Below are 25314 nucleotides of genomic sequence, written 5' to 3'. Positions count from 1 at the left end.
TGAACAAATTAAGAAAAATCGATCTCTTGGCAAATTATCTTGGAATCGTGCACAAAATTTTATATTTCTGGTTTCCTTCGTATCTTGTAAAAATTATCCAAAATTTTTTATCCAATCATTACTTTAGTGTTTTCGCAATAACTTTTCGTCAAATTGTTACCAAGTGAACTATGGTCTCCAACAAGGATCAGTACTAGGTCTTTTACTGTACAATGTTTATAGTTTTGACATCCCCAGATTCCCAGATTGTCAGAAAACCATATTTGCGGATGATACAGGCATCTTTTCATCACATGAATCTAGTCTTAATATTGAGATAAATTTGAAAAATGACATACAATTGATAACAAATTACTACACAAAATGGGAAATAAAACTTAATGCTGAAAAATTCCAAACTACCTCTTTCAGTAAAAAAAAGAAAATCTTGTTACCTATCAAGCAATCAACTCTAAGTTGATAATTTCCAAAATGTTAAATGAGACTTAACTCATTTTCAGAGAACATATTGTCAGAACTCTGCAATAAGTTAGCTTTGCTATAAATATTTTGTATCCTTTTTATAAATAAAAAGTCCTGCCTTAGTAAAGACAATGAAATGATTATTCAAAAAGTAGTATTCCAAGCAATAGTTCTGTATGAATGCCGGGTTTGGGGGAAATGTGCAAAAAATGTCATCTTAAAAAACTGCAAGTATCACAAAACAAGTTTCTAAAAATGATGCTTAACCTTCCACGATATCTTTCCACCGTAGCCTTACATAAGAAGGCAAATGTTGAATTGTTTTCTATAAGAACCAATAAAATGACCATCACCTTGTTGCTAAATTGTAAAACATATGATGAACCCCTTAGCACTTATTTCATGGCAAGAATTAAGTACTCTTTTTGGATTTGTGGAACATGCAAGTATCGAACCCATGGAATTAAACTAAACATCACGCCACCATTACTACACCCAAAAATATAATTTTCAAAACTATAGACGCATTACTTGCTTTCTACGCTATAAAATCTCAGAACCTGTCAATCAAAGATGTTTGTTTTTATTTCAACTGTACCTGCGTTTAATTTACTCATTTCAGTTATATAACTATAACTGTTTTTAGTATAAAAACTGATGAATACATACATCTTTTTCCTAACTGCATCTTCAAAAAACTAAGTTATCTACACGAATCAAGAAGATTTCAAAAAAGAGGCTGGGATGCGACCCACACTGATAACTTCCCATCCCGTCTGTCGATTTGTCTTGCTTAAAAGTTTGTCTGTATGTACTAGTATCAATTTTACCAAATTTGCGTACTATTTTTTGTATAGATTTTATTTTTTATGAAAAAAACAGACTGTTGGATTTTTATATAAAAATAATTGAATATTGAAAACAATATTTTCTGTAAAATAAATAAGTTTGAAGCCAATATCTAAAATTTTTGAAAAGATATTTGAGTCGAAAATCAATTTTTACCAACTTTTGTTAAACTTTTTTAGGTTTTTATTTTTTGTAAAAAACTGTCAATTCGATTTTTCTCAAAATTTTACCGAATGTTGAAAACAATATTTCTTATAAGATAAAATTAGTTTCAAGCCAATATCTCAAAGTTTTGAAAAGATATTTGAGTCGAAAATCAATTTTTACCAACTTTTATTAATTTTTTTTCGGTTTTTAATTTTTTGTAAAAAACTGTCAATTCGATTTTATTCAAAATTTTACTGAATGTTGACAACAATAGTTTTTGAAAGATAAAAGTAAATTAAAGCTAATATCTCAAAGTTTTGAAAATATATTTGAGTCGATATTCAATTTTTACCAACTTTTGTTATTTTTTTTCGGTTTTTAATTTTTTGTAAAAAAACTATCAATTCGATTTTTTTCAATATCTTACTGCACGTTGAAAACAATAGTTTTTGAAAGATAAAAGTGAATTAAAGCCAATATCTCAAAGTTTTGAAAAGATATTTGAGTCGAAAATGAATTTTTACCAACTTTTATTATTTTTTTTTTAGGTTTTTATTTTTTGTAAAAAAACTGTCAATTCGTTTTTTTTGAAAATTTTATCGAATGTTAAAAACAATATTTCTTATAAGATAAAATAAGTTTTAAGCCTAAATTTCAAGTTTTTGAAAAGATATTTGAATCGATATTCAATTTTTACCAACTTTGAGTAATGTTTTTTTTAGATTTTTATTTTTTTATAAAAAAAAACTGTGAATTCGATTTTTCTCAAAATTTTATCAGATTTCAAAAACATTGTTCTCCGTTGCTCAAAATTGTTTTGGAGATGAAATTATATTTTAGTCGTTAAATTTTGGAGGTGACAAATTTTTGTTTTCAGTTTTTTTTTTGATTTATAAAAAAACCGTTATATAGATTTTTTTCAAAAAATATACTTCTTTGAGATCACGTTACAATTTATTATATAAAATTTAATTCAAGTCTTTAGCGTTTTTGGTTCGTAAGATATTTAGGGTTAACCAAAATGTTCACCTTTTTTTTAAACTGCTATGGTAAAAAAACCACCCACGCAATTTTCTTGAGAGCCCTTTCTGCATCTTTCTGCCGTATTATCTGTATAACAAAATTTATTTGAAGTCGATATCTCTTCTGGTTCTTGAGCTATGGAGGACGAAAAAAACGTCGCGAACGTACGGACGTACGGACGTTCAAACGTACGTACACACGCACGCACAGACATCTTTCTAAAAATCTTTTATTTCGACTCTATTGGCCTTGAAACGTCGAGAAATGTCAAAATTGACAAATCGGACCCATTACAATAACTTCCTATGGGAAGTTAATAAAAGCCAAAATTTACCCAATGGAAAATTCCTATAAGTACCATTTAACAAAAATTTAATAAAGTCACGGTAAGCAAACAAACTAATCGCAATATACTCGTATTTTGAATAATTCTTTAAAAAACGTTATAATTTTATAAAACTTATTCAAATACTGAATATTGAATTTCAGTAAATACTACCGAGCAACAGTTCTCTTGCTCAAATATTTCTTTGATCTTACGTATCATCATTTATCAAACAAATTTGTCAAATTCTAATTATCTAATGTAACGGTATACTCTGTGTCCTAAAACGCTAACTTTTAATAGACAGCGCATTTATATATTCTATAACAAAGGCTTTTATTGCTCAAATAACTTTCATCATATCTCCTTTTACTTTGTATTACGATTCAAATTAAACAAAACACTTACCTGTTATTATCCAGAGCTCTTTCAAACAATCCTCCCGACTCTTGGCGATGGCCACATTCTTCATAATATCCTGTGGCGCCTCGAGCAGTGGGAAAATTAAAGCACCCATCACTGAGTAAACAACAACGAGCACCACTAGACCCGGTGTCGAAAACAACACCTTCAATACTTTACTAAAGCAACCGAGTCCCCGAGTTGGCGAGTGTCCTATTTCGGTTTGGTCGATAGACCCGGTTCCTTCTTCTATTGTCAAAGTAGATGAGAGTTGTTGATGTTGATTTTTCTCACGATATTGCTCTTGTTGCTGGTGGTGTTGCTGTTGCTGTTGATGTTGATGTTGTGGAGTCGGCTTCAGATAGTGTTCTTGATGGCTTGGATGGATGGAGTGCGGATGGGAGTGATGGGGATGTTTTTGGGCATGTGGGTGATGATGGTGTTGTATTGGCAACGAATGAAGCTTCACCGATGTTTTGTTAGGGCCAGTCGCGATTTTGATTTCATTTTTGCCGGAAATCTGTTCAACGTCCGACATTTTAAATTGGACGAGTGTCGTTCACTCATTTAGATATCGTTTGCTCGATGCGCCAGCAAAATAGAGGCACACTCACTGAGACACACAAATTTAACACACTCTCACGAAATGTAAACAAAAACACAAATAAAGGCAACACTACCTACGAATAGGATTACGAAACCATAAAGGACTTTTGTTGGAGTTGTTGTTTCGACACAAAGAAAGGCGGGAATAAACCGAACAGAAATAGTAAAAGATTCAATTTCATTTGTTTGCGATTGTCATCCACTGTTACTGCCTCCACCTCCACACCACAACACACCACAGTGGTCCAAGGCGGACAAAAGATTTACGTATGAATGCAGCAGTTTATAGAGCCGAGCGAGGTCCTGACATGGAACGATTGTCTTTGATTAGTTGACTAATTGTGGGGTTGTATGGTTTTGTATAAAGATCAAATATCTCTCGTTATTCATTCATTATCCTGCAGAGAAAAGAAAAGAAAATAAAACGGACAAAAATTAGTACAATACAAACCCAATATAACAAAGGACATTCATTTGTACGGTACTATGGTATTTGTTAAGAAAATTGTTTCATTTCATTTCATTTAAGTTTTGTTTTGTTATAATTTCGTAAGCGCATACAAGCTAAATACAATCATCATACAAATTTATGTATGTTGTTTGAATGATGAGAATGACCCAGCAACAGCAACAACAACAACACCCTAACTAAACTAACTACGCTACGTGACACATCAATGCACACTGTCATGCCAATTATTATCCCTGAAGTGAAAGAGCTTTGTGAGTTTAGTCCTGCTAGCTGTTGTTTCTGCTTCTGTTTCTGCATCCAATTAGCACTTTGCATCATCATCGTCGAGTCGTCGTTAAATCAAATGGAATGGAAATGCGATTTTAATTCACTCTAGGGTGCATTCAGTTTGTTGTGTTTAGAATGAAAAACAAACAAAGGCTTTTAGATTGTACATACATATATGTACATACATATGCAGTATGCACATGTTTTTGTTTTTAAAAGGCAAATATTATAATTTTGTTTTGTTTTTAAAATGTCTGAAAGGACATCAGGTCAGGACAACAAAAATTGGAACAAATGAAACAAAAAATTATATTGTTTAGAAGCTTTACTAACAGTGGTGTGTTGAAGACAAAGATTTGTTATTCAGTCAATTTTCGACGTGTTTATTGCTTTTACTTTTGAAATCTGACAATTTTATAACACTTTCAAAATACACACAATGTATTTTGGAACAAACACAATTCTTTAAACTTTCTAACATTGATTGAAGACATGGCTGTTTGTTATAAGTTGAAGTACTCAATGTGGTTAGTCAAATAGTTATGATGCAAAAATTGAAAGCCTTGCTAGAAATTCTACCAACCCCATCAAAAAGAACAAATGTCAATATCACCCAAATACTTACAGATCCCACCGGAACTCCCCATATACCTCAAATTTCTGACTCAAATTCAGCTTCCATTATTGTTCCGTTACTGGAACAATAAGAAACAATTCCATCCATATAAAAGCTGTATTGAAACCAAAAATAAATTTTATATCTCGTCGAGACCCACGCCAAAAGAGCATACCTTGTAGCTCATCCATTAGGTGTACTAAGATCAGTAAACTAAAAAACTTTGTTTCCTCTATCAAAATAGTAACGAATCCTACGTCCTTCGATTCCATTAGCAATACAAATATATGGACCGTAGAGACTTTGGTCAAAGAATTTATGCGAAGTCAAAAACGAGGTGTTTCTTTGAAAACCAAGTTAAAAAGCCTAACAGGCTTGCCCTCTTTTACCAAACCGTAGAGGAACATAATAGTAAGACCGCTGACCTTTTTCTTAACTCCCAATCATTAACACACGACGTATTCGTTTTAACAGATACTTGGCTTAATTCAAGCTTTTCCTACACAGAACTTTTCAGTCAAGAGTTCAAAGTTTTCAGAAATGATCGTCATGTTGGTAATGCAAGGGATTTAGGGGGAGGTGTTCTCAAAGCAGAAAAGCGTCTTCTGTACCGTTTCGGTTTGAACTCCTTCAAAAAATTAAGAGTCTGTTTATAGCGAACTCTCCTTGGCATTAGAGTTTCTTATCACTTTGTCCTGCTCTGACACCAATATTTTACGTCTAGGTGATTTACCACACATTGACTAGATTCGATCCGAAAACGAAACCTTCCTTGAAGCCTCTCTTTCTTCTTCACAATTGGAACTATATCCTCTCAATAAAATCCTTCCTACTGACTTACAGCAAACAAGCTGTATTAATTATATTCTTAATATATTCTTCTGACGCTATTAGTACTATTGATCTAGAATCTAGATCAGGAATTACTTATATTGATAAATATCTTTTTCTTGACTTAAGTAATCACCTTACTGAACACAGTAATTCCTTTGATTGCTTATATGATTTTGACTTCAGAAGAGCGAATTTCCAATTGTTGTCTGAAGATTTTACCATTTCTGAAATTGCTGATACCTTAGCATTTTCTAATATTGACGAAGAAGTTTGAAGTGTTAATAGGATCCTTAATAATAATTGTTTAGAAAAAAATGTTCCTTTAAAGAAATCAAAAAATACAAACTTTAGCCATCCTTGGTACACAAACGAATTTCGTTTACTGCGTAACAAAAGAAATAAGGCATTGAAAACTTATCTTAAAACTCAGTCTCCAATCAACTTTTCTTTTTGTGTTGAACTTTTTAACGAATTTAAGTCTTTTTATAATTTTGTATTTGCTATTTAAGTTACTGATATCGGCACCTCTCTGAAAGAGAATACTACAAATTTCGGAAACATGTATACTTAAAGAAAAAATCAGTTAGCTTTCCAGTTAACTTCACTTACAGGAACTTTTTATTAGATAAAACTGTTGATATCTGTAACGCTTTCGCCACAAATTTCCGTGAGTCATTTGTAACCAGCCTTGAAGAAGTTGGTGAAGTATATTTTTATAATCTTCACTCCTTTTAGCAAACTAGCTAGAGTCACATAGCTGTGCTATAGGGTAAGGTCCTTGATCTTTTATCCGCGTTGAATGATGACTTATCAGCCGGTCCCGATGGTTTTCCCCCGATAGCATTAATTTCTTGAAAATTGGTGTTAGAAATGACTTCTTTAACATGCTCGGAAGTTTGCTTGTTTTTAGAGAAATATTGAACAGGAACTATCTATCTCAAATGGTAGACACAAGCTTACACAGGTTTTTCTCAAAACCCATTAGTACCTCAAATGAAGATTGGGTTCCAGCCCTAGTAAAAATTTGTTGAGGGTTGCAAACGAGAGAGGAAGGATGAGAGGTGTTTACACTAAGGTACCTCTTCGTTCATCCAGTCGGTAGAGGAGGAATTCCCAAGTTGGAATTAAGGGTAGCATCCCCAGTTCCAGTTAGGTTGAACTACTAAGTTAACACTTTATAGTGCTACTATGACATATTCGAAGTCCAGGGTTGTAAGAGCGGTTATGCCGGATATCGCCTCTGGAGGTAAAGTAGGGATCTGGTTATTCAGGTTGAAGGTTGAAGGTTGAGCGTCAAGATGACTTCGTGACCACATACAGAAAACCCAGTTGCGAAACATCACCAAGCTTTGGATACGGACGGTTTTACTGTTGACAACCCACGCAAAACGTTTTAAGAATATCGAACTTTGGATATGCACGTGAAATGTTAGGCTGAAGAATGAGCGGCAGCCATCACCGCCATCCAAGAAATGTGATGGGAAGGGCCCGAAAAAATGGGGATGAAAAACTGCGATATTTACTATGGTGACTGTTATTTGGATGCAGTTTTGTCATTCGAGCCAGACTTAGGCAACAAGTCTTGAGCTATAAGTGCATCAAGGAGTGCCTCATGACAGCCTGCACGAGAACGCTTATGTCAACTTTTCAGGCTCGTCGATTTTGCTGCGGGGAGAAACTTCATAGTAGCCAGTACGCGTTTTCCACACCTCAATACCCACAAAGGAACTTGGAGTTCTCCAGATCAATATACCGTCAACCAGATTGAACATATTACGATCGTCACTAGACACGCTTCCAGCATCATATGGATGTCCGAACTTTCCGAGGAGCTAACATCGACCTCTTTGTAGCCTAGGTAGCACTTCGGGTTTCCAGGCCCAAGACAAAAAAGGGAAATGCTGGGAGAAGATACAGCATCAAGTGGGTACAATCACAAAATATGGGTAAACTCTTTCGAAGTTCTCTGCCGCCAACACAATTTATCGAGAATCAACAACATTGCCAAGATGTAACCAGAGAAGCCGCCTCTGACGTGTTGGGTTTCAAGCAACCACCAACAAGGGACCCCTGGTTTGATAAGAAATGTCGTCAGACAAATGCAGCTAAACAACAGGCACGCATACGGCGGCGCTGTATAGAATGAAGAGAGATGCTCACGAGCTCTATGAGCAGAAGAGACGAGAGGAATACCGACTTCTTAGAAGAAAAAAGATAGAGAATGAGAAACGTGTGGTCGAAGATGTTGAGAGGTTCAAAAGAAGGAATGAAGTTCGAAAGTTTTATGAACAGGTTAAACGAAATTCACAAGTACATAAACCTAGAACCGAAAGCTGCAAAGACAAAAGTATAACGGAAACGACGAACCAAATCCCGCTGCCAGGCAGGATGATTCATTTTACATAGACGACGCACGTAAGCAAAAACTCCCGTCTCCCCGACTTAGACGAAGTAAAGATTGCCATTAACTTATATGTAAGATATAGTCGGATGAAAGCATGCCCCTAGAGATTTCAAATCCACACCTAGAGGACAGTGCAGTAGAGGAAGACCGCGGATCAGGTGGCGCGAACAAGTGTTAAGTGACCTCACCCAACTTGGACCGTGAAACTGGAGACATCTAGCTAGAGATTGATCTAGATGGAGAAGTTATTGTTGGGTGAGACCCTAGTTTACTCAGGAGTGTAGCGCCACCTTAAGTAATTAAGTAAGTATTCTAAAAACGCAAAGCGTATACTTTTTTTTTTAATTTAATGAATTTCGTATAGAATGACATTTTAAGTTTATGGAAAATTCATGTTTTAACCCTATGATTTACACCTTTTTAAGTCTATTTGAATAATAAGTTGAATTTTAAAAAATACTTAAATACAAGCGCATTCATTTCAAAACTTGATTTACTTATGTATCAATTTAAACAACAACAAGTATGATTTGAATGGTATTGGCTTACAGAGAAAAGCAGATACTGCTTCCAAGAACTTAAACCTTAAAATCCCAAAATCCTTATTACAGATATAAATAATTGAGCATGAATTTTAACGCTAAGAAAAAACCTTCAATTCAATTACTTTCTTACCTATTTCATCTGGCAGGATTTTACCATTTATTACAAGAAAACAATAAATTGTCTGTTTACAACTTAAGTTCAATCTCAAATATCTCAGATTTCCCATGAAATATTTTGAGAACATTGCACCAACATAAAAAACTCAATGTCACCTTTTATTAGATATCAATTTTGTTCGTCAACACTCTTGGCCAGATATAAGCAATTCCTTCTAAAATGGCTTCCTTTTTTTGCCTAAAATAGAAAGGATCAAAATTCATTAATTGTCGGGAAATAAGTACTTAAACTTTTGTTCAGCCTCTTGCGTCGCGTCTCTAGTCCATTCTTCTACAAAAAGAACACGATGATGATGTCAATAAAAATAAACCTAATTATCTGAGGCGCTTTCTTCTGTCTATGTTCGAACCTCTTTTCAAGCAACTACACAAATAAATAACCTAATTAGACCAATGAATGTTTTTATTTCCAACAAAACAAAGGGTCAAATCAGAGAGGGATCTTCTTACACATTTTCGGCAAGGAAAAAGCAACTGTTCAAGTTCACTATACACAAGATAGAATATCCTTTATATAATATAAGAAGAAATAAATTCACTAGAAGTCAAATAGCTATAAGGGTAGGATGAAGTGTGATTTCTGTTTATTTTTGTTTGTATATCAGTTTCAGCAGTGTCTTGAGTGAATAATTAAGATAGAAAAGTTAAGGGCAATAAACAGGAGAGGCGAGAACAATTCAATAAGAAACATAAAAACTAATGGCAATAACAACTGTACCTATATAGTATTAGGAAGGATATGGTGTGGCAATGAGGGTTAGGAAAGATCAAATGTTTATTTTAATTACTGTTTGTTCTTCGGTAAGTATTTTTCCTCCAGGATGTTAAAAATAAATTCGCAATGCAAGAGAAAAGGCACACTTGGGCGTATACGCAATGAAATAATAAATTGATGTTTGTGATTTTAACTGTTTTCTAGAGTAGAATTAGGTGAATTGGCTCAAATAAAGTTTGTCTTAGAGAAGACAGGAAAGATTGCAATTTATGTTTTGTTATTTTATTACCGAGTCGTTTATTTAAACTTTCACAGAATTGAAATAGTGTTATTGCAAATTTGCTTGATTTTCTTTTTAAAAAATCCTTTTTCATTACGGGTACTTTTTAGAATATTTACGAGTATTAGGAGATGCTACTGCGATACCATAATTTGTCATTTGATTGGAACAAACAATGCATCTTGGCTCAAATCTTACAATAAGATTATATTATACAACAGGTATTTTTTTAAAATTCAAACGAAATCGGAAAACACAAACTGCGAACTTGACTAAAAACAAGCCCATATCGTCCATATGAAATTTTCTAATATTCTATAGTCAAGAACCTAAGCTCAGAGTTTCACAAATTTGTTTAATAACTTTCAATGTAATATAAATCACTCATAGATCTTATAAGTCTCATGCTCAAAACAGGACAATAACTTCTAGCATGAGAAGTTTTACTACCACCAGATCGGTGAATCGAGACACCCCCAAAGGTGGGGTCCTTTCACCTCTTTTATGGAACATGGTAGTAAACGACCTACTTATATAATTGGAAGCAGAGGGTTTCAGGGGGATTGCCTATGCTGACGACGTTGCAATATCTGTATCTGGGAAGCACCCCCAAGTTCTCTCGGAACTCCTACAAAATGCCTTAAATAGGCTAACAAAATGGGCTAAGCAATGTTTATTGGACGTCAATCCACATAAAACAGAATTAATACTCTTTTCGAGAAGATATAAAATTTCTCAGATTAGCCCACCCAAGATTAAAGGAATACCATTAAGTTTTTCTGACCAAGCTAAATATTTGGGCCTCATTTTAGACAAAAAACTAAATTGGATGGCGAATATTGACGAAAGAGTAGAAAATGCTACGCGCTTTTTACTTGTAAAAAGGATATAGAATCAAAATGGGGCTTCTCCCCGAAAATAACCACTGGCTATAAAGTTTGGTAATCAGACCGATACTCATTTATTGGGTTGTCGTATGGTGGACCGCACTGGACCAGATGGTAAATCTAAATAAGCTCATCAAAGTCCAGCGGTCAGCAGGTATGTGCATCACAGGAGCACTTCGCTCAACACCAATAGCAGCACTGGAAGTGCTTTTAAACCAAACACCTCTTGACATCTTTTTCAAAATGGTGGCAGCCAACTCATGTGTGAGGCTTAGAGCCACCTCTCAATGGACCAGTAACAATACTGGACATACTACTATTCTAGACAATTTCAGATCTATTTCACATCGCTTAGACTATACCACTCCAAAAATGGTATTACGTAAAAGCTTCCATGTGTCCATTCCTTCAAGATCCTCCTGGGAAGAAGAGAGACCCCTGGAAGACGATGCGGTACACTTCTATACAGACGGTTCAAAGACCCATCACGGAGTTGGAAGTGGTATCTTTTCGGAACAACTGAATCTCATTCTATCATACAGACTTCCCAATCAATGCAGTGTTTTCCAGGCAGAAGTAATGGCGATTAAAGAAGCACTATTCTGGCTCAAAGAAAAAGTTATATCTTGCAAGGATATACGAATCTTCTCGGACAGCCAAGCCGCTCTTAAATCTCTTTCGTCTGTCTCCACAAACTCTCAAATAGTCCACGTGGATCATCTCTGAATGAGATGACGGAACAGTTTAATATTTACCTCATTTGGGTGACGGGAAACAGGACCTTCCGGGAAATTGTAAAGCCGATTTGCTCGCCAAAACGGAACACTTCTGCCTAATGTTAGACAAAAACATAACATAGGAACACCACTTGCTACATGCAAATATCTTCTCAAGCAATATGCTCTAGAAACAACAAATGCTAGATCGTAACAAAGTACCACCTGCCTAGCAACCAAGCAAATATGGCCAAGCGTAGACTAAAAACGGTCAAAAGGCTTGATATCCCTGAGCAGACAAAGTATAAACTCTACAATTGGAGTGATAACAGGAAACTGCCTCATAGAAAGACATGCTCTGAGGCTAAGGGTCTACACAAATGACTTCTGTAGAAGCTGCATCTATGTACATGTCCAGCACTCTCCATAAGAAAGAATAACTTTCTCGGTAATCCCTTCTTTGATAATACCAATACCAGGCAACGATTGACACAAAATGTCTCTCTAACTTCAATAAAAGTACAAAATGGTTTGTTTAAATTTATTACTCTCCCGTGAGTAACATTTTTAGCGGTATTACAATGGACCCTTGAGGTCTAGGTGCGTCAATGACATCTGGACAGCCACTCCAACCTAACCTTCAATATGCATCTTATTTTGGTGACAAAATTAAAAAAGCTTCCTGATTTCTTCAATTGTAGTGAAAGTATGATATCTTAAAAACCAGAGTTTTGCAAACTTTTTCGAACAGAAAAGTTAAAGAAACATTGAAAACCTTCTCACCCGTTTTAAATCGCATTTCAATATTCCGGTGCCGTTTCCGCCAGTCGACTCTTAAAAAGGTCAGATTCACAAAAAAGGGGTTTTCAAGAGCACTTCGCATTTTTAATAGTGCACTATTCTAACAGCTGTCATTTTAAAGGTGTCATCTTTTGACATTTGGCGATTAAAACCTACGCCATTACTAAAATTGGATGGACACCCGTTTCAACAAACTAAAATTGTTCTACATCACTTCAAAAACTAAATGAATTTAAAATCGTTGTAAAGCAACTTCACAGCTGACAAAATTGAAACTCAAGGAACAATTTTAGCTTTTGGGAAAATTTGAATTGAATTCTTCTTTAATACAGTCCTGTTCCAAAAGTTTTGGTAAAACATTTTATTACCATTTTCCAGATCAATCCTTAGACTTTAGGAACGCTACGGGTTTTTTTTTTTTGACTCGGTAGCAACATTGCCTTCAAACACTGTATAAAAGTTTATGTTATTATCAATAAGAGCTGCATCAGTTCCGAACACAAAGCAAATATTTTTTTTTCTGTCACGTCTCAATTTCACAACACGTGCAATTTCTTAGAGACTGAATATTGCTCAATAAACTGTGACATGGAATTTAAAAAAATATTGTGAAACCGGTACTACTTGCAGGAAAAAAGGCAAAGAGAGGCCAAAAAAGACGACCCAAGTGAAAGATCGTTTATTGGTGTTGTACAGTCGTTATCATCGGTTCAGGACTTTGGTGAACCTTAATTACGATCTTGTTCGAGCTACAGGCAAAGTAATTTCGTCAAGCTCAATGAGAAAAATGCTCGTGAAAGCTGGACGTAGAGCACTCAATCCGGTACTGAAGGCTGATTTTTCAAAAAGAGTCAAAGAAAAACGATTGCTCTACGCTTAGGAACACCTTAATTGAACTCAAGACCTGTGGAACAATGACATCTTTTCAGACAAATCAAAATTCAAGCTCCATGTTGGGGATGGGAGGATCGAAGAAAACCAAAAGAAAGACGAAGCTCTGATTGCATTTTGCGGATACCCCTCAAAACTGAAGGTCTGATGGTGTGGGGATGCTTCTCTGGAGATAAAAAAGGTAGAATGAGCTTTCTAGAATCAAATGTCCATTTTTTTTATAATAAGCAAACCCTCATGGGGATATTACTACCCTGTTTATGCATACACAGTGTGAGCAACAGCAAGAGGATCGTTGGTTTGAAAGGAGTTGTCTGTGCACATTGATTTTTAATTCCTGAATATTGCAATGACTAGGAAAAACAGAGTGTAGTAAGGCATTCCACATTCGCCCAGTACGGATAAGGAACGAATCTCTGTATTTGTCAAGGGTATACTTATGAGCATTCCTAGAAGTGAGAGTAATGCGGTTGAACTGTTTAAGTGGAGGAATGCAGCTGGCTATTTCAGTAGAGCATAAACCGTTAAAATAACAGTAGAAAATGGTCAGACAAAAAACCTTGCGACGATGTTCAAGCAAAGTAAATGACCTTATGATGATATAATTATCTATCAATTTAAATGCTCTACTTTCAATACTATCCAAGCGGCTTAAGCAAGTTGCAGCAGTCAATGCAAAAGTTTATCTTCGAGTCCTGGAAAACGCATTGGAGATCACGGTGCTAAAGCTTTTTGGGGACATTTGCAGTTTTATTCTTCAACAGGACAATGCTCCTTATCATGACAGACTAATATCAAGATTTATAAAAAGCTAAGACTTTTATGACTAAAAATAATACTTTTATTTTGTTTAAATTTCTAAGGTTAAAAAGTACTATGAAGAAGATAATATCGATGTACTAAGTTGACCTCCCCCCAACTGTCCAGATCTCAAACCATTTGAGAATATTTGGCCTATAATGAAACTTCAGGTTGTGAAGAAGAGCCCAGAATCAGTTGCTGAATTAAAAAAAAACTACTTACCGGGCCTGAAACACAATACCTGCACCCACATATAAAACCTATCTCATAATCGCTTTTTGCTTTCGTGACCGTCTTTAAAAAATCTCAAAATTCTTATTGTATCATAAGACAATTTGAACCGCATAATAAAAGAAAGCCTCATCTGACAAAATTCGAAAAAAAATCAAAAAAAGTGTGACCAACTTTTTTCGAAAGGCACTGTATACTTCCCATGGGAAGTTGTTGTAATGTGTCCGATTTGTCGAACTAGAAATTTTGACATTTCTCGACGTTTCAAGGTCCCTAGAGTGCGCGAGTGTGTACGTACGTTCGTATGTCCGTCCGTAAAAAGGGTAAACATTTTGGTTAACCCTATTTATCTTCCGAACCAATAGTGCTAGAGTCTTGAATCTATTGTAACGTAATACCAAACCAGTATTTTTTGGAAAAAAAATCAATTAACGATTTTTGTTATAAATCAAAAAAAACTGAACACAAAAATGTTGTCACCTTGAAAACTTTACGAATTAAAAATGATTTTATCTCCAAAACAATTTTGTGCAACGAAAATTAATGTTTTAAACATCTGGTCAGGTTTTGAAAAAAATCGGATCGACAGTTTTTTTTATAAAAAATAAAAACCTAAAAAATATTACTCAAATTTGGTAAAAATTGAATTTTGACTCAAATATCTTTTCAAAAACTTGAGATTATGGCTTCCAGCTAAACTTAAGAAATATTATTTTCAACATTCTTAAAAATTTTAAGAAAAATCAAATTGACAGTTTGTTTTACAAAAAATAAAAACGTAACAAAAAAATATTGTCTTCAATATAAAAATTTGTTTTCTACTTAAAATCTATTTAACAAAACTAGTTTTTCAAACTTAACTATTTCTTTATATGAAAAATATTGTTGGTAATTTTAAAATTTTTAAAAATAATTCAACTAACAACTTTTTTAACCCAACACGAAAACCTACAAACTTTCAAGCAAGACAAATCGACAGACAGGGTGGGAAGTTATCAGTGTGGGTCGCATCCCAGCCTCTTTTTTAGATCAAAATGGAACCTTTTTTTCAAGTTTAACCAAAACGAATATTTCGTGAGAGCTGTCAACCTTTGAAACTAAGCCAAAAATTTGTACTGTTGATTTCCTTTATTTTAATACCTCATAATCAGCGCTTTCAAGACCATTTCAGTAGCATTCAATGCAGTTTCCCTTATCCGACCCTCATTAAGACAATATTTTAAAGCTTTAGCTGAAGCAAACAATATTTCCCGAGCGATGGCAACTATAGGACTACCTCCACAAGTGGTTTCTATTAATTTCATACCATTCACCCATTTTGGAGCTTGTCCTAGAGTTCAGAGCAGTTTCCATCATCCCACTCTTTAAATAAAAAATCAGATCATACAAAAATATTGTCCATTTTTTTCAGCTGTTCATTTCTTAGAAAATTCATCATTTTCATTCAAAAAACGTTAATCCTAAAATATTTGTCCGTTATTAAAATAATGTATAGAGCTCAAAGTTTACATTCAAACCTGTTATATTACCCAATAAATTGAACTTCTGCCCCTAGGTCATTTGAAAACCAAACCTAATCTGTTAATAGTCAAAGGGCCTTATACCAAACAGAGTTGTCTTCCTGCCTTCTCGACATAATCTCTATATGTATACACTTTAAGAAGACACAGGTAAAATGGAATACAAACTTGAATTTGTCTCCAGGTCTATTACAAAGGCTATATTTGAGTTCATTTATAAGGTTTCTTATAGCGTATAGCGATTACTGGAATCGATTCTATTGATAAAAAAAAGGCAAAAGGATTTCGTTCTTAAATAATGAGGAGTAGAATCCAATAATCCCATTAAAGAGAGTCAACAGACTTGCCACCACCAGAAAGACAAACACCTGAAATACAAGCTACAAACATCAGGAAAACACTCAAACCACTCAAATAACCTTAATTAGATTTGTTTCCCTCCGTCCGTCGCGTCGGTCGATGTCCGAATCATTTCTGTCCACACCTCACACTCTTTAAACTGTGATTTGATATGTCTTTGATTGGGCTTTTTCCAGGAAAATTATATTCACAAATATGTGCACAGAAAACCTTGCTTAAGCCTTATGCACAACTGCTGATTCTGTGATGACAGGTATTAAATACCAACTTCCTGGAGGCGAAAAGAGGATTAAATGCAAAAACCGGAGAACTTTCAGTCAGACAGTGTAGAGCTACATCATCGTAGCGACTCACCGGAGTTGGTGGTCGTTTTTTAAACACGGGAATATAAATTTTCAGCGAGTCCTTAAAAAGGATAAAATACAATTGCAAAAACTTCACTTTCAGAATGCAGCGCAGTTAATTAAAGTGATATCCCTCTTTAAGGATTTAATTATATTTTGAAAATGTTAGGAGAAGAAGCTGGAGTTTGAAAGTATAATAACCTTGCTTGAAGCTTCTGCCAAAGGACCTTTAGCAACAAGGGAATATGGAGATTGCGATGGCCTTCTAAAGTAACACAAAATATATACACTTTGGAATAACATTTGTTTTAGGCAGAGGGAAAAAGGTTCTGTATTACCTTGTCCTCGGCTTATTTGAGGTTGAAAGAATTAGGACATTGTTTGGAAGCAGCAATGTCGTCGCAGGATAGAGGGTGGTCTGCGCTGTGCTGTTCTGTGCATGTGCATCATTAATGCGCGTTGTGTCCACTTGAGTGGCTCATATACAGTTACAGTTATTGTTTTGGTGTTGTGTTGTGTTCGGCCTCACCACCTCCCTCACCATTTTATACGTACTTAAACTAGCGGCTTCATTAACGACGACGCTATTACCCTGTGTTATGTGAAATGGCTTAAGGGAAGGATGCAAAGTTTTATCTTAATACCAGCATCAGCATCAGCACTATGGAAAAATAAACACAAAAACTTAAGAAAAACTCCCGCTTTTTGTTCTAAGACGCAACTAGCCCTGGGGGATGAGTCCTGATGTTGATGATGATGATAATGATGTTTAAAAAGAGAATAACGGCAGCAGAGCCAGCGACGGGGTTTTCATTAACGTGTATACCTACGAGTATACTTTATAATATATTTTTCCTTTTTCAAAGCTTCTTATAGTTGTTGTGGGATGTTTGTGTTTTCCTTTCGCTTAATATCCTTGCTGCCCATCAGTAGAAAAACAAACACTAAGAAACAGCAGCATTAAGAGAAATGCAAAGAAAGTAAAAAGAAGGAAATTACAATTTTGGATGTAATGAAAAACTTGAAGGGTTGAATGGGTGGGAGATACATATATATATTTTCTATAAGATCCTTGCAGAGGCACCTCTTTTATATAAGTTCGGTTCTATGTGCGCGAGGATCGTGATTTAATGTGTTTATATATTCGGATTTATTCGTTTTTAATTTCTTTCTGATTAAAGTTTAAGTGCTAATTAAGACATTTCACTACAAAAAAGAGAGAAAGAAGATGAGATAATTTATTTTTATAAAAGACGCTATAAAAAAATGAGAAATGCAATTAAAACGATATTGAAGAAGAGAAAAAGTGTCGCCGCGAAAAACTTAATTTATAAATTTATTCGTTTTGAGATTTGTGTCTTTTTGATTTACCTGTGTTGCATAAATTCCACAAGCTATCATTTTTCAAGGTGTGGCTTAAATGTATGGCTGAAGTGTGTAGTCTTGAAAAGCAATTTGTTATACTTGACCAAATATCCTTAGAAATATTAAATAACTTACAGTCTTAAATTTAACTTTAAAATGAGACTGGGATGCGACACACACTGATAACTTCCCATCCTGCCTATTGGTTTGTCTTGCTAATAAATTTTTAGGTTTTCGTGTTTTGTTGAAAAATTGTAAGTTGAATTATTTTTAGAAACTTAAAAACAACCAACAATATTTTGCAGATGAAATGGTCTATTTTTTGTTACGGGATTTTAAGTCGAAAACCAATTTTCAACATTTTTTAAAATTATTTCTTATTTAAACAAATACATATTGGATGAATGAAATTCATTTGAAGTCAATAACTTCTATTGTTGCCGAAATATTGAAAACCCAACATCAATATTTACCAATTTTGCTTACAATTTTTTTTTAAGATTTTATGTTTTTATGAAAAAACGAACTGTTGGATTTTTATAAATATGTAATATATTTAATGTCGAAAACAATATTTTTTTGTGAGATAAAATTATTTTGAGGCCAATATTTTTAATTTTTGAAAAGATATTTGAGTCGAAAGTAAATTTTTACTTAGTTTTAGTAATTGTTTTTTTTAGGTACAGAAAATTGTCTATTCAATTTTTGGCAAAATTTAATCGCATGTTGAAAACAATAATTTTTATAAAATAAAATTGTTTTGAAGAACTTATCCCAAATTTTTAAAAAGATATTTAATTTGAAATCAACTTTTCTAAAAATTTTACCCAGTTTTCAAAACAGTATATAAGAAACAATTAGTTAACGCAAAAATCTCCAATTTTTGAAAAGATATTTGAGTCGAAAATCAATTTTTACCAACTTTTATTAATGTTTTTTTTTGGGATTTTATTTTTTATAAAAAAGACGATTTTTTAACGAGCGATTCTTCTATGGATTCGGTAAGGATGTTGTTAAGAGCACCTTCTATGTCTAGGAAGGTGGCAAGAGTAAATTCTTTATAATAGATTGTTTGTTCTGCGGCACGCACTACCTCATGGAGGGCAGACTCCGTAGATTTGCCCTTAAGATAAGCATGCTGAGAGTTTTCGAGAGGTCGTCTAACTAGGATTTCTCTAATATGGGAATCAAGAATGCGCTCCAAGGTTTTAAGCAAAAAAAATGTTAAGCTTATTGGTCTGAAATCCTTCGCGGATTCGCCTACCCACTTTCCTGATAAAAACTACTTTGACATGTCTCCACGACATGGGCACATGTTTGATAAGGAGGCATCCATAACTGGCAGTATGCCATCCATGCCTGAAAATTTATATGGAGAAGAAGTATTGATAGCCCACAAAATATTTTTTCTGGTTAAAACAGAACTGACTTGCTCCACATGAGCTACGTTTAGCTCTGTGGTTTCAAGCAGCTCGGAGTTATCACTCTCGCAACCCGGAAAGTGCGTCTTCATCAATAGCTCAAGAGATTCGGCTGGAGAGGCTGTCCAGGTTCCATCAGGTTTTCTTAGATGTGAAGAATTACAATGTTCCTTCGATAAAACTTTGCTGAGCCTTGCGAAGTCCTTTATGTCTTCGATTGATTGACAGTATTCTCTCCAGCCTTGTCTTTCGGCTGATGACAGGGCTTGCTTGTCGACTCCGATCAGAAGGTTTGTCTTTTTTGATTTTAGCTTCGGTGATAGTGCATTATGGACAGAGTAAAAAGAGGCCAAGAGCAAACCCTGTGTATTCTTATCTTCAAATCTGACAACTGTCAGATCGGGAGTGCTAAAATTTGGACATAAAAAACATTTTAAACGTTTTTTAGCTAAAATACAAGTTCTGGGATTACCTTGGTCTTGATCTGCGGTTTAATAAAAGAGATCGTATTGTTTGTCTTAGAGGCCTCGCACCTTGAAGCCGTTTATCCACGGTTCTTGGATAACGCCAATGTCGAAGTTCTCCTCCCTAAGGAAAACTCTCAGATCATCTGAAGCACACTTAGAGTGCTTCGGATTAATTTGGATTACCTTCAGTTTTTAATTATTTAGCTGCAGAGCTGGGGCCCGGCAACACGTCGCTGGGGACTTCGACTCCGTCCCTTGAGGCCAAGAGTTCATCCTCCAAGTCTTTGGATAGTTCTACGTTTGTCATGTCTAGTTCTTCCATTTTGTTAAAGTTTGTTGGATGTTGGTCCCGTGAGTAGGTTGGAAAAAAAAGAGGTCAGCCCCGGCAGAAAATAAGACGAACCCTACCAATGCATCCGAATAAGCTCGTTAGCGACTGGTTTGTCCCCCAGCCTTTCATTCTTCGGCACAGATTATGTAAGACGCTCACACCACCACTGAAATTAGGGACCCCGTATCTATGGTCAAATTGCATTGCTAAGGCTTGCTACTATTAAGGAGTAGAAAACTCTAGCAATTCAACCTGACGTTAGCTGATCCCCATCTTGAAAACTTGCAAGACAACTGTGGTGATCATTACTGCACAGCACCCCTTGAAAAGTCTTCAAAGAAAATAAAAACAAACTTCATCTTCCAATAGCTTCCAGAACTGTTCGTGGAAGACTTGCTCAGAAGGATCGCAAGAATAGTACCCTTTCTAAGGAAACAAAAAATATAACAAAGCGGTTTAAGATCGCCCACGATTATTTTGATTGGTGGGCCCAAAGGAGGCAAAATGTGGAGAAATGTTTTGTGGATAGAAGAAACAAAGATAAAATTGTTCGGAAGTGATGGCGGACAAGCAGTTAGAAGGCTTCCTTTAAAAGAACTAAGTCCTAAATGCATCCAGAAAACGGTCAAGAATGGTGGCCAGAAGTATCATACTTTAGGGAATGGACCAATATATTTGATTGAGGGTAGAATGGATCAAAACATGAATGTTAATATCATGAAGGAAACGATGCTGCCTTATACGGACGAGAACATTAATCTCAAATGTGTTCTACAGCAGGACCCTAAGCACACATCCAAATCTGCTCAAAAGTATTTTACAGACCAAAATATCAGTGTATTGGAGAAGCTATCGCAATTGCCTGACTAAAATCCCATAGACCATTTTGGGGAAGATTTAAAATGCACGGTTGGGAAAAATTTAACAAAAAATAAAGCCGATCTGTGGAGGATGGTTCAACAGGAGGTGTACAATATTTTAATTGACAGATGCCGCTGATTATTGTCTCTATGTACAACAGATGTAACACTGTAATTAAAGCTAAGGTCCAGGCTTCCAGATATTAAAAAAAAAAAATTTAAGTCCAGAATAGCTTTGCATTTAATTTAATTTGTTTTAATCTTTGTATCTATTTTATCGACCACGAAATTTGTTCATTTTCTTACATTTATGAATTTAAAATATTTTAAGATATAATTTTTCTATAAATAGGTCATTTTAGTTTGAAAAAAAATAAATAAAATAAATAGGAATGGAGGGGACCTACAGTTTAAAGCCGAACGCCTAATTTGAGAAAAAAACTTTTCATGACAAGATTTACTCTTGGGGAATTTGTAAATTCCTCTCGAGGAAGTAACTGTGAAATAATCTTTAGATGGCATAGGCAGGGATCGCACCCAAGACCACTGGCTGAAAGTCCAAAGCACTGACCACCACGCCACAGGTACTAGTTAAAAAAAAATTGCTATGATAAAAAAAAAACACAGACGGAATGTTTTTGAGAGTACTTTCTGCATCTTTATGCATTATTATCTGAGAAATGTCAAAATTTTCAATTTGACAAATCGGACCCATTCAATCACTTCCTATGGGAATTTAGAAATAATGATTAGAGCTTTCAAAACAATAAGTTTTTACATATAAATTAATGCGAAAATAATACGATAACTTCGAGCCAACATATAGAAGGGTTTCTTGTAAAGGAGTGAAAAAGAAGCATTTGTTTGTTTTTCTGATGGTGCAAAAGTCCATTGACTCTCTTCAATGGGATTATTGGCTTCTACTCCTCATTTAAGAAGTAAAGCCTTTTCCCTTTTTATATCAATAGACTCGATTGCAGTAATCGCTTTACGCTATAAGAAACCTTCTAAATGAACTCAAATAGCCTTTGTAATAGACTTGGGGACAAATTCAAGTTTATTTTACCTTTCACCTGTGTCTCAGTGTATACAAATAGAGATTACGACGAAGGTAGAATGGTAACTCTGTTTGGTAAGTCCTTTGGCAATCAATAGATTAGGTTTGGTTTTGAAATAACATGGGGACAAAAAAAAAAACAATTTATTGGGTAAATTTAAAAAATCTTTGCTTGAAATAATGGATTAAAATTAGGCTTTGACCTCCGTATTTAGTTATATAAAAATTTGCTTTAGGATTATAGTTTTTAAAGAAAATGATAAATGTTTTACCTGATATCGCATTCAAGTTAAACTTTACAATCAGAAGATAACTAAGGAAATACATAGGTTTCGCAATAAGAAGTGTAATACAAATTTAAGCAACTAAATAAAAATGCGAAGCCATTTTTGTATATTGCCAAAATAATTAAAAACAAAAACAGACACATTCCTAATATCTAAAATGACAAAAGTTTAGTTTACGAAGACTCAAAAAAGGCTAATGTCCTTGCAACAACTTTTTTTAATAAATATTTAGTGTCCCAACATCTCAGTGATGATGAAACCAAAAATCTTTTAAGCCAGTCAATAAGTTCTCTAAACACAGAAATTGTTGATCCAACTTATCCACCATAGAAGATGTGAAACATGTTGTTTCCAATCTCAAATCGAAGAAGTCTGATGGACTAGACACAATCAAAACCGTATATATTTAAATGTCACCCAAGGCTGAGCTTGTATTTTTAGTTTTTTTGGTAAATGCATTTATAAAACCCCAATATTTACCTAAGCTTTGAAAAGCAGCTAAGCTTATACCCATTCCAAAGCTTGGACAAAATTTAAAACTTCCTCAAAGCTATCGACCAATAAGTTTGTTGAGAAATATTACAAACATTTTGGAATAGATTTTGAAAGAAACAATATTAGAAAAATGCTGATCAATTAAACAATATTTGTAATGAACAATTTGGTTTTAGAAAATTTCACAGTATTACTCAACTTACCAAGTGTTGCGAGTATTCCAGTAAATGAAACAGAATTGTTTGCACGGAAAATCAATTGCCTCACTTTACTAGATATAGAAAAAGCTTTGATACTGTGTGGCACGATGGAATAGTGCAAAAGCAAGTTTGGGTTCTTGGTTCCATCTTATTAAATAAAAATTATTCAAAGTTTCCTGTATGAAAGGTGTTTTAGGCACAGTGCCAGTTATAGCTATCATTGAAATCGATCCATAAAACAATTTTGAATCGATATTTGACTGTTTTTCATTTTGATTAGAAATGAAAGTTATATACTGATCGAACAGAAATCACACAACAAATTATTTTTGAGAAAAAAAGTATAATTGCACATTTATTTTTCTCTAACAATGTGTTTCTCTATTTTACGGACGGAAATTTATTTTCCTGAACAGCTTATACTTTTATATTTAAAAGTAAAACTAATCGGTCCACTGATCTGATTTGTGTATTTCATACAATTCCAATGACAGATTTCTGTCAGTAAAAATTGTTTGGTGGCTTTCAATCAGGAAATTCTTTTCAATAACAGAAATTTTTAATGATAGCTATAAGCGACCTGCCGAAAAAAATCCAAGGTTTTTTTTCAATGATGCAAACCAATGATAGCTATAACTGGCGACTTAGCGTTTGTGTTAATAGCTGTTCGTCAAATTTTTACCAAGTCAAAGTCAAACATGGTGTTCCACAAGGATCTGTATTAGGGCCATTCCTTTACAATATCTATACGCCCGATATTTTCAAGCTTTCTGAATGTCAATTAGCAATATTTGCTGAAGATAATGGAAGTTTTTCATGGTATGAATTTAGTCTCAATATAGAGACAAATTTAACCCATGCAATTAATCTAATAACACAGTATTATTCTAAATTAATAAAAAAACTAAAAGCTGATAAGGTACAAGCTTTCTTTTTAGTAGAAAAAGAGAGTCTTGTTTTCTTCTAAGCAATCAGATAAATGTTAACTTATCTACAGATTGACATTGCAACAACGTTAAACAAAGTTGGTATTGCAATAAAACTTAAGGTCTTAGTAACGAAATTATAATTTTTAGAGTGGTTTGTCAGGCAATTATTTTGTATGGTTGCCAATTATTGGGGAAATGTCCAAAGTGCCATATCAAAAACTGCAGATATCTCAATATAAATTGTTTAAGATGATGCTTATCTTCCTCGTTATCATTTTAAAGTCGACTTGCATGCAAGAAGGAATATTGAACAAATTTGTGATAGAATTGAAAAGTTGAATAATTTATTTGTTTTCAAATGCCCTACTCTGTAATGCGTTCTTAAAGCAAATATTTTTGAAATGGAATATTTTGTAGTCTCTATTTCTAATGCGTATAAGAAATCTAGTATTTACGGAATGACAAATGCGCATTCAGATTTTTCGTGCCTGTCAATGCGTTTCCGCATGACATATTGGCGTTCCGAATGTCATTGGCTGCATTAAATCTCAGAGTGATACTTTTTTGTTTGTGTTTTAAATTCAAAATAACAGCTGATAAAAAACATCTAAGATGTCAAAAAAGGAATCCAAAGGTATCCAAGATTTTCTGGAGTGTATAGGTATCTGACAGCACAGCTGATTCAACACATGGTTGAATTTCAAGAAACTTGAAAATTGATTTCAGCTTTTTGTATTTGTTGGTAAACAAAAAGATACAAAATGTTAGTTGAAGTTGTATTTCAGGATGTTCTATACATAATAGAAGATGAAGAAGCTAGTTGCCTACGTAATTTTGATCTTTTTTTTTAAACTTCAAAATTGATTTATTTTGTTTCGTTTTGTAGATGGCCAATTTGCATTCTGAAGTTGAAGAACCTCACCGTGTTCCAGAGGTAGAACAAAATACAGGTTAATATATATTAATCTTGTGGAAATAAATAAATCAAACTTTCAAACTGAAAGGTAAGTTATTTTTTCAGATGATTCAAAACCCGAAAGTAGAACCACTCTATTCCCTTTTTTTAAGGTTGGGAACATAAATCCATTCTGTTTTTCTTGGAGGAGTGCAGAAAGAGAAAGGACCAGCCTCAAGATAAAAAAATCGGAGAAGAACAATATTTCAAGAAAGTTCTTGAAGAAAACGGGTCAATTTTGATAAGAAGGAAATGAGATCGAAATTTTTCTA

At 34.3% G+C, this 25314-nt stretch overlaps 1 protein-coding gene across 1 annotated transcript in view; it reads right to left on the bottom strand.

The window, feature by feature from the left end:
* LOC129941192 (uncharacterized) overlaps positions 1-25314 on the bottom strand; it is a 214381-nt gene that overhangs the window by 74357 nt on the left and 114710 nt on the right. The window contains exon 2 of the mRNA XM_056049764.1: positions 3215-4212. Coding sequence (XP_055905739.1) covers positions 3215-3746 — 532 coding nt within the window. The 5' untranslated portion in view covers positions 3747-4212. The remainder of the gene's footprint in view (positions 1-3214; positions 4213-25314) is intronic.

The sequence above is a fragment of the Eupeodes corollae genome, chromosome 1, assembly GCF_945859685.1.
Source record: "Eupeodes corollae chromosome 1, idEupCoro1.1, whole genome shotgun sequence".
Lineage (NCBI taxonomy): Eukaryota > Metazoa > Arthropoda > Insecta > Diptera > Syrphidae > Eupeodes > Eupeodes corollae.
The sequence above is the reverse complement of the archived record's forward strand: the minus strand, read 5'-3'. Positions and strand labels throughout refer to the sequence as shown.